At 35.4% G+C, this 10,441-nt stretch overlaps 1 protein-coding gene and 2 non-coding genes across 3 annotated transcripts; 2 read left to right on the top strand and 1 right to left on the bottom strand.

Moving 5' to 3' along the window:
- Nucleotides 1–230: 230 nt before the first annotated feature.
- LOC128266055 (uncharacterized) lies at nt 231–1,610 on the bottom strand. Its single transcript, XM_053002327.1, has 2 exons — nt 422–1,610; nt 231–344 (listed from the first exon to the last, which is right to left on the bottom strand). The coding sequence occupies exons 1-2, from the start codon at nt 1,295–1,297 to the stop codon at nt 336–338; spliced, it is 885 nt and encodes a 294-aa protein (XP_052858287.1). The 5' UTR covers nt 1,298–1,610; the 3' UTR covers nt 231–335.
- A 2,528-nt stretch (nt 1,611–4,138) lies between these two features.
- Nucleotides 4,139–6,133, top strand: LOC128266059 (small subunit ribosomal RNA). Its single transcript, XR_008269014.1, has one exon. It is a non-coding gene; the product is annotated as a small subunit ribosomal RNA (ribosomal RNA).
- A 736-nt stretch (nt 6,134–6,869) lies between these two features.
- Nucleotides 6,870–7,048, top strand: LOC128266058 (5.8S ribosomal RNA). Its single transcript, XR_008269013.1, has one exon. It is a non-coding gene; the product is annotated as a 5.8S ribosomal RNA (ribosomal RNA).
- The last annotated feature ends 3,393 nt before the right edge of the window (nt 7,049–10,441 follow it).

The raw sequence follows: 10,441 nt of genomic DNA, 5'->3' as shown, positions 1-10,441 counted from the left end.
CACTATTCTGAAGTCTATTTATTGGTTCAATACTCACTATTTTCAATGGTTCCCTATCCTTAATAAATTTCACTTCTACAATTTCTTTTACCTTATCCTTAGAAATCAATTTTATTCCAAATTTCTCAAAAAACTTACGGCCTAACAGAACATTAGTTGAAACATAATTATTGGGTACAACAAAAAATGAAATTTCTTCTTCTATGTTTTGAAAAACGAGCCTGACAAAAATTTTTCCGAATGTTTTAATTTTAAATCCATTAACTCCATAGTAATTCGTCGGGACCAGTATATCGCTAAAGTTTTTATAAGGAATCGCAGAGTGCTGAATTAAATTAATGGCGCTTCCCGTATCGAACATGGCAGACAGAAGAGTTACGTTAGGCTTATGTTGGCAATCAGTGTAAAAATATACTCCTACCTGGTTAAAAATCGGAATAAACATATTAGGCTCCTCTTCGTCATCTCGTATCGGCTGGTTGTTGGCTGCTCCCACCACTCTCGGATCACTTGCTGGCTTCTGCTGACAATCCTTTAGCATATGTTGGAGGGATCCACAACGGAAACAAGATCCCTTCTCGCGTTTCGGCGCAGTGCACGACGAAGCGTAGTGCCCATAAGCAGAGCAATTGTAGCACCGGACTGTTTTCCGATCTCCTCCAGTATTTTCCATGCGCTGAGGAAAATTGTGTGACTTCTTCCTTAGATTGCCATACTTCCAAGCCAATTCCTTCAATTGTGCGATTGTTGTTGCTGTGTACAATATAGCGATATTGGCTGAACGATCGCGAAAACCATCAATGACGAACTGCACTGTCAATTTTTCGTCAATATTTGCACGCATAGCAATTTCCTCCATCAGAAGTATGTATCCCATAACGGTGTTCTTCGCGGGGTTGAACATGGTTTCCTTAAGCAGCAATACAATATCAGCAGTTGAGCTTCCACGACCGAATGTTTTTATGAAATTTGTCTTAAATTCGTCGTAAGTGTTCGATCGATCAACACTCACAAACAAGTCGGCATCTGTACCCGATTTCATCAACATTCGTACGCAGCGCAGTTGAAAATTTGTACATGTGTTGATATCTCTGCAGACTCTCTCAAAATTCAAAATCCACTTAAGGGCTTCCTCATTTTCAGTGGCAGAAAACGGGCTCACGAGGTGCATCACCATTTGGAGGTCATCTGTCGTTTTGTCGACGTTTTTCATCAATCCGGCCAATATTTTCTTCTTCTCAGCAACCCTTATGGCGGCGTCAAGCAGTGCTTCTTCTTCTTCCAATGTCTTGTCCATTTCAGAATGGCGTCGTAATTATAAAAGCGGAAAAAAATGTGTGCTCTCAGGTATGGCTATGTAGGCGAATGTATTAATGGGACTATCCCACTTCTGAAGTTGTTGACGCAGGTTTATATTATTTATTTCAATTCTTGAGTTTTTATTTTATTTAATTTCTGTTCAGCTTAGCTTTTTCACGTCTGCTTCCAATTGTCTCTCTCAATTCAAGTGTTACCCTATTCTGATCTTCACATAGTCCTTACTACTTATTCTACATTATTGGAACATCGGAATGGAACATAAGTGTTATTATTATTAAATTATTAAATAGTCACATCTTAAATCCACTTGATCTATACAGCTTCCAATATACTGCTAACAATATATCTATATTATATATGGTAAATTGAGGATATCCATACAATGGATTGCTTATAGTATTAGTCTTAGTACTGTAAACATGCAGTTTAAAGACGGCGTGTCCAAAAACACATATGGGGAAGTGACTATTGGCTGGCAACCAAATATATGGGTAGTTCTCAGAACATATGATATTAATATGATTTTGTGAATACCTATAATAAATAACATTCATATATATGAAAATGTTATAATATATCAATATTATTGATATATTAATTGTATGGAAAATATAAAATATTCCTTCAATTTCCTCAAGTATATGGAGGAAATTCATATGAACGGAGGGTTTTAGTACTGTAAACATGCAGTTTAAAGACGGTGTGTCCAAAAACACATATGGGGAAGTGACTATTGGCTGGCAACCAAATATATGGGTAGTTCTCAGAACATATGATATTAATATGATTTTGTGAATACCTATAATAAATAACATTCATATATATGAAAATGTTATAATATATCAATATTATTGATATATTAATTGTATGGAAAATATAAAATATTCCTTCAATTTCCTCAAGTATATGGAGGAAATTCATATGAACGGAGGGTTTTAGTACTGTAAACATGCAGTTTAAAGACGGTGTGTCCAAAAACACATATGGGGAAGTGACTATTGGCTGGCAACCAAATATATGGGTAGTTCTCAGAACATATGATATTAATATGATTTTGTGAATACCTATAATAAATAACATTCATATATATGAAAATGTTATAATATATCAATATTATTGATATATTAATTGTATGGAAAATATAAAATATTCCTTCAATTTCCTCAAGTATATGGAGGAAATTCATATGAACGGAGGGTTTTAGTACTGTAAACATGCAGTTTAAAGACGGTGTGTCCAAAAACACATATGGGGAAGTGACTATTGGCTGGCAACCAAATATATGGGTAGTTCTCAGAACATATGATATTAATATGATTTTGTGAATACCTATAATAAATAACATTCATATATATGAAAATGTTATAATATATCAATATTATTGATATATTAATTGTATGGAAAATATAAAATATTCCTTCAATTTCCTCAAGTATATGGAGGAAATTCATATGAACGGAGGGTTTTAGTACTGTAAACATGCAGTTTAAAGACGGCGTGCCCAAAAACATATATAGGGTAGTGCCTGTTGGCTGGCAACCAAATATATGGGTATTTCTCAGAACATATGATATTTATATTATATTGTGAATACCTATAATAAAGAACATTCATATATATGAAAATGTTTTAATATATCAATATTATATATGAAATGTATGGAAAATATAAAATATTCCTTCAATTTCCTCAAGTATATGGAGGAAATTCATATGAAGGGAGATTTTTAGTACTGTAAACATGCAGTTTAAAGACGGCGTGCCCAAAAACATATATAGGGTAGTGCCTGTTGGCTGGCAACCAAATATATGGGTATTTCTCAGAACATATAATATTAATATTATATTGTTAATACCTATAATAAATAACATTCATATATATGAAAATGTTATTATATATCAATATTATTGATATATTATATATGAAATGTATGGAAAATATGAAAAATATTGATATTGATCAATATTAGTTGAGATATCCCATATGCTGGGTGGCAAATAGAATTGAAAATACCCGATTTCAAGACAGCGTGTCCAAAAACACATATAGGATGGTCAGTGGTTGTCCATCTATAGTTGAACAAAATTTATGATATTCATATACTTTTGTCAATTTAATAGCAAAATTAAATATTTTCCGTATGTTTTGTATCTTGATTCTTGCGAATACGAGACTTGGCTTGATACGGTTAATATTAAGTGTCATCACTTTTTAGATAATAATGTTGAAAACGAAAGCCAAGGTTGTATATATTATTATATGGCAACAATTGTTTTCCGACTTTTATCGTTAATCTCATTATAGATGCAGGCTAATTTAATAATAGATGCGGCTATTATAATAATTAGTACTGTTGCTATATATATGGTATATATATATATACGCAAATGTAAATATTTTCATATGCGCTCGGTTTTATTTGATATATTACCAGAGAGTTATATGAAAATGATAGATTTTAAATTTATCATCAAAATACAAATGATTTAACTCAATATTTATATTGGTTAAACAAAAATTGGTACATGTGTGAAATATATATGTATGGCGAAATAAAATGATATTTTAAAATGAAATATGTAAATATAAATTATATTATAGAATTATATATGAAAAAATTCTAGTTACTGGCAAACGTGGCGTGTAACAAATATAAAGAATTTTAAAACGATTATGAAGCTAAACAAAAATAGCCATATTCGTATCAAGATTATTTTCCTCCCTCCTAAATGCAATTTAAAGAAAAATACTCTATAATAAACTTGTATTGCTAATTTCTATTTTTAAAAATATGAAAGTAATATGAATTAAAAACATTATTCTGGTTGATCCTGCCAGTAGTTATATGCTTGTCTCAAAGATTAAGCCATGCATGTCTAAGTACACACGAATTAAAAGTGAAACCGCAAAAGGCTCATTATATCAGTTATGGTTCCTTAGATCGTTAACAGTTACTTGGATAACTGTGGTAATTCTAGAGCTAATACATGCAATTAAAACATGAACCTTATGGGACATGTGCTTTTATTAGGCTAAAACCAAGCGATCGCAAGATCGTTATACTGGTTGAACTCTAGATAACATGCAGATCGTATGGTCTTGTACCGACGACAGATCTTTCAAATGTCTGCCCTATCAACTTTTGATGGTAGTATCTAGGACTACCATGGTTGCAACGGGTAACGGGGAATCAGGGTTCGATTCCGGAGAGGGAGCCTGAGAAACGGCTACCACATCTAAGGAAGGCAGCAGGCGCGTAAATTACCCACTCCCAGCTCGGGGAGGTAGTGACGAAAAATAACAATACAGGACTCATATCCGAGGCCCTGTAATTGGAATGAGTACACTTTAAATCCTTTAACAAGGACCAATTGGAGGGCAAGTCTGGTGCCAGCAGCCGCGGTAATTCCAGCTCCAATAGCGTATATTAAAGTTGTTGCGGTTAAAACGTTCGTAGTTGAACTTGTGCTTCATACGGGTAGTACAACTTACAATTGTGGTTAGTACTATACCTTTATGTATGTAAGCGTATTACCGGTGGAGTTCTTATATATGTTTAAATACTTGTATTTTTTCATATGTTCCTCCTATTTAAAAACCTGCATTAGTGCTCTTAAACGAGTGTTATTGTGGGCCGGTACAATTACTTTGAACAAATTAGAGTGCTTAAAGCAGGCTTCAAATGCCTGAATATTCTGTGCATGGGATAATGAAATAAGACCTCTGTTCTGCTTTCATTGGTTTTCAGATCAAGAGGTAATGATTAATAGAAGCAGTTTGGGGGCATTAGTATTACGACGCGAGAGGTGAAATTCTTGGACCGTCGTAAGACTAACTTAAGCGAAAGCATTTGCCAAAGATGTTTTCATTAATCAAGAACGAAAGTTAGAGGTTCGAAGGCGATCAGATACCGCCCTAGTTCTAACCATAAACGATGCCAGCTAGCAATTGGGTGTAGCTACTTTTATGGCTCTCTCAGTCGCTTCCCGGGAAACCAAAGCTTTTGGGCTCCGGGGGAAGTATGGTTGCAAAGCTGAAACTTAAAGGAATTGACGGAAGGGCACCACCAGGAGTGGAGCCTGCGGCTTAATTTGACTCAACACGGGAAAACTTACCAGGTCCGAACATAAGTGTGTAAGACAGATTGATAGCTCTTTCTCGAATCTATGGGTGGTGGTGCATGGCCGTTCTTAGTTCGTGGAGTGATTTGTCTGGTTAATTCCGATAACGAACGAGACTCAAATATATTAAATAGATATCTTCAGGATTATGGTGTTGAAGCTTATATAGCCTTCATTCATGGTGGCAGTAAAATGTTTATTGTGTTTGAATGTGTTTATATAAGTGGAGCCGTACCTGTTGGTTTGTCCCATTATAAGGACACTAGCTTCTTAAATGGACAAATTGCGTCTAGCAATAATGAGATTGAGCAATAACAGGTCTGTGATGCCCTTAGATGTCCTGGGCTGCACGCGCGCTACAATGAAAGTATCAACGTGTATTTCCTAGACCGAGAGGTCCGGGTAAACCGCTGAACCACTTTCATGCTTGGGATTGTGAACTGAAACTGTTCACATGAACTTGGAATTCCCAGTAAGTGTGAGTCATTAACTCGCATTGATTACGTCCCTGCCCTTTGTACACACCGCCCGTCGCTACTACCGATTGAATTATTTAGTGAGGTCTCCGGACGTGATCACTGTGACGCCTTGCGTGTTACGGTTGTTTCGCAAAAGTTGACCGAACTTGATTATTTAGAGGAAGTAAAAGTCGTAACAAGGTTTCCGTAGGTGAACCTGCGGAAGGATCATTATTGTATAATATCTTTACCGTTAACACAAAATTTTGTATTATTTAATAATACAAAAAAAAATTAAATTTGCCAAAAAATATATTATATAATATATATATATATATATATATAAATATATCAAAAAATATATCAAAATATCTTATCTAATATAAAGCGTTTTAATGAAAGAAAAAAAGTATAGTCCTATGGACTTAAATAGCTCGAGCAAATGGTGTCCAGTGCCGAGTAATTATTATGAGATATCAATTACGAGTCATGGTGAGGCTCTGATGTCCATAAAATAAAAATCGATCTAGCCAATCGATTAGAGATACAGATAGATAAAGATATATATACGATATGTTAAATATAAAATATATAATAGAATATAATATAATTACTTTGTGTGTATATGGACCATAATATACACGCGTTGCGCATATGTATTGTTCATCTCAGTTATGGGCATACATTGGTTAATGCAACAACCTAAAATATATAATGTTGTACCCGGTTAATAATCAGGTTAATGTTTTATATAAAAATGCAATATATATCAAACTTAAATAGAAATAAAACGTCCAAATAAAAAAATTGGTATTATATTGTTTATATGAAACTAAGACATTTCGCAACATTTATTTTAGGTATAAAAATACATTTATTGAAGGAATTGATATATGCCAGTAAAATGGTGTATTTTTAATTTCTTTCAATAAAAACACACTTGACGAAATTAAAAAAACAAATATTATATAACTCTAAGCGGTGGATCACTCGGCTCATGGGTCGATGAAGAACGCAGCAAACTGTGCGTCATCGTGTGAACTGCAGGACACATGAACATCGACATTTTGAACGCATATCGCAGTCCATGCTGTTATGTACTTTAATTAATTTTATAGTGCTGCTTGGACTACATATGGTTGAGGGTTGTAAGACTATGCTAATTAAGTTGTTTATAAAATTTTTAAATAAAATTTATAAGCACATGGTATATTATTGGATAATTATTTATTATTCATAATATTAAAAAATATATGAAAAACATTAACTCACAACTGGATTATTTGAAATGTGATAAACGAAGAAAAATATTTTCGTTTTCAATCAAATGATACTGAGAAATGTCTAGCATAAAAAATTTTGAAATATTTTTCATCTAGAATTGTCTCTTATTAATGATTAGAAAATCGAAAGCTATTGGAAATGTTATTGCTCTTCGTTGGTTCGTTATATAATTATCGAATTTATAAAATGTTTTCTCATTATATATAAAGAATTAATTAATTAAAAGTTATATACAACCTCAACTCATATGGGACTACCCCCTGAATTTAAGCATATTAATTAGGGGAGGAAAAGAAACTAACAAGGATTTTCTTAGTAGCGGCGAGCGAAAAGAAATCAGTTCAGCACTAAGTCACTTTGTCTATATGGCAAATGTGAGATGCAGTGTATGGAGCGTCAATATTCTAGTATGAGAAATTAACGATTTAAGTCCTTCTTAAATGAGGCCATTTACCCATAGAGGGTGCCAGGCCCGTATAACGTTAATGATTACTAGATGATGTTTCCAAAGAGTCGTGTTGCTTGATAGTGCAGCACTAAGTGGGTGGTAAACTCCATCTAAAACTAAATATAACCATGAGACCGATAGTAAACAAGTACCGTGAGGGAAAGTTGAAAAGAACTCTGAATAGAGAGTTAAACAGTACGTGAAACTGCTTAGAGGTTAAGCCCGATGAACCTGAATATCCATTATGGAAAATTCATCATTAAAATTGTAATATTTAAACAATATTATGATAATAGTGTGCATTTTTTCCATATAAGGACATTGTAATCTATTAACATACAAAATTTATCATAAAATATGGCTTATAGTTTATTCCAATTAAAATGCTTGCGTTTTAACACAGATTAAATGTCATTAATTTGATAAAGTGTTGATAGATTTATATGAATACAGTGCGTTAATTTTTCGGAATTATATAATGGCATAATTATCATTGATTTTTGTGTTTATTATAAGCACTTGTATGATTAACAATGCGAAAGATTCAGGATACCTTCGGGACCCGTCTTGAAACACGGACCAAGGAGTCTAACATATGTGCAAGTTATTGGGATATAAACCTAATAGCGTAATTAACTTGACTAATAATGGGATTAGTTTTTTAACTATTTATAGCTAATTAACACAATCCCGGGGCGTTCTATATAGTTATGTATAATGATATTTATATTATTTATGCCTCTAACTGGAACGTACCTTGAGCATATATGCTGTGACCCGAAAGATGGTGAACTATACTTGATCAGGTTGAAGTCAGGGGAAACCCTGATGGAAGACCGAAACAGTTCTGACGTGCAAATCGATTGTCAGAATTGAGTATAGGGGCGAAAGACCAATCGAACCATCTAGTAGCTGGTTCCTTCCGAAGTTTCCCTCAGGATAGCTGGTGCATTTTAATGTTATATAAAATAATCGGTTACGTGAAAAGTAGACGGAATAAGGACCTTAAAAGTGAATTGCCTGAAAGGGTTCTCATTTGGGAACAATTTGGTGCGTTTTTCGTGTTTGTGCGTTGCATATTTTTCGAGAAAATCAAGTTTTTCGTTTGGAAATTTTCCACGTGGTAGAAAGAGAAGGGCTGTGCGGAGTCAACTAGTGAACTAGTGAACTAGTGAGCTGGTGAGCTGGTGGTGTGTGTCCAGGATATTATCGGATTCTGCCACCTCGTTGACTGGGTCGATTTATCGGCCATTGGTCAGTGTCCAAACTTGTATGTGTCCGGGATAATTTCGGATTCTGCCACCTCGTTGACTGGGTCGACTATCGGCCATTGGACAGTGTACAAACTTGTGTGTCCGGGATATTTTCAGAGTTTTCCCCCTCGCTGGCTGGATCAAGTATTGACTATTGGTAAGCGTACAAACTAATTAAAAGTCAGAGAAAGTCAGGTAGATGGCATCGGCGCCCACTCCAGAGGGTGCCAATATGGAGCTGTCAGACAGCGAAATAAGCGCGGGCAGTCGGGCAAGCAGTGCCAATAGAGGTCGCTCTAAAGGCAAGCGAACTAAGGCGCCGCCGAGGTCAGCCTCGCAGGCGAAGGTCGCTGCTAAGCGCGGTAAGATGGGTTTTATGGAACCGGACTTGGAGGAGACGCTTTCCTCACTTGAGGGGGGAGTTCGTGACGAATGTTGTGTCGGCAAAGTTGAACGCCGTGCAGGCTAGCGCAATGATGCGTAGCCTGAATAGGTACGAGGAGATGGTGTTTTCGCTGGCAACGCGTAACGCCGTCCTCGAGGAGATGAGTAAGCAGCAATCGCTTGAGTTACCCTCTCTACCCTATTCGTAGAGATGGAGAGTCTGCGACGAACTCGAAGAGGCACGATCCAACTGGACACAATCGGGAACTACCGTTATAAACAGACAAGAGAAGACAGAATCGCGAAGTGGCGATTCTGCTCGGCCGAGTCAGTCGAGTGTGAACATCGTTACTGAACAGACGATACAAAAATAAATGAAAACAAGAATAAATAATAAAAGTGTATTTATTGAATAACTAACCCTAGGAGATATCTACACCAATATTGTTATCAACATATTGGTAACTGGCGCAGCCGTACTCTTACCTATTATTCCATATTAAGCCGGACACAACATTATAAAATGTATGTATGCATGTATGTATTTGATTTATTAATTCCGAGTAAAAACACACAGCATAATGGTGAAATTTAATAAAATAAATGGAAGGAAGAACATACATGTATGTATGTGTGTATATATCTATGAAGCGGAGTAAATGATATGCTTATTGTAATTCCGTTATTCTGTGTTTTTGTACGAATATGTTGGAACAATGCGTGAAGCACACACAGATAACGGGATCGTTCGATTCAGTACGGGGAGTCGTCGAAACATTTATTTTTTTTTTTTGCCTGAGTACAGTTGTGTGTATACGTATGTATACAACAAAAATCAATGCATAGAGACGCGCAAAACAACAATATGTGCTCAAACCGATCGAACGTGTCGTCAAAGATGTTTGAGACAGTTGCAATTAGTTCTGTGTTTCAGTGCGACTCACAGACTAAGAGCAACAATATGTGCTCAAACCGATCGAACGTGTCGTGGAAGATGTTTGAGACAGTTGCAGTTAGTTCCGTGTTTCAGTGCGACTCACAGACTAAGAGCAACAATATGTGCTCAAGCCAATCAAACGTGTCGTGAGGATGTTTGAGATAGTTGCAGTTAGTTCTGTGTTTCAGTGCGACTCACAGACTAGGGGCAAATATACGTTTTCAAACCTTTTAACG

The sequence above is a fragment of the Drosophila gunungcola genome, unplaced genomic scaffold (assembly GCF_025200985.1).
Source record: "Drosophila gunungcola strain Sukarami unplaced genomic scaffold, Dgunungcola_SK_2 000251F, whole genome shotgun sequence".
NCBI lineage: Eukaryota > Metazoa > Arthropoda > Insecta > Diptera > Drosophilidae > Drosophila > Drosophila gunungcola.
Note: the sequence above shows the minus strand (reverse complement) of the source record. Positions and strands in the feature narration are given on the sequence as shown.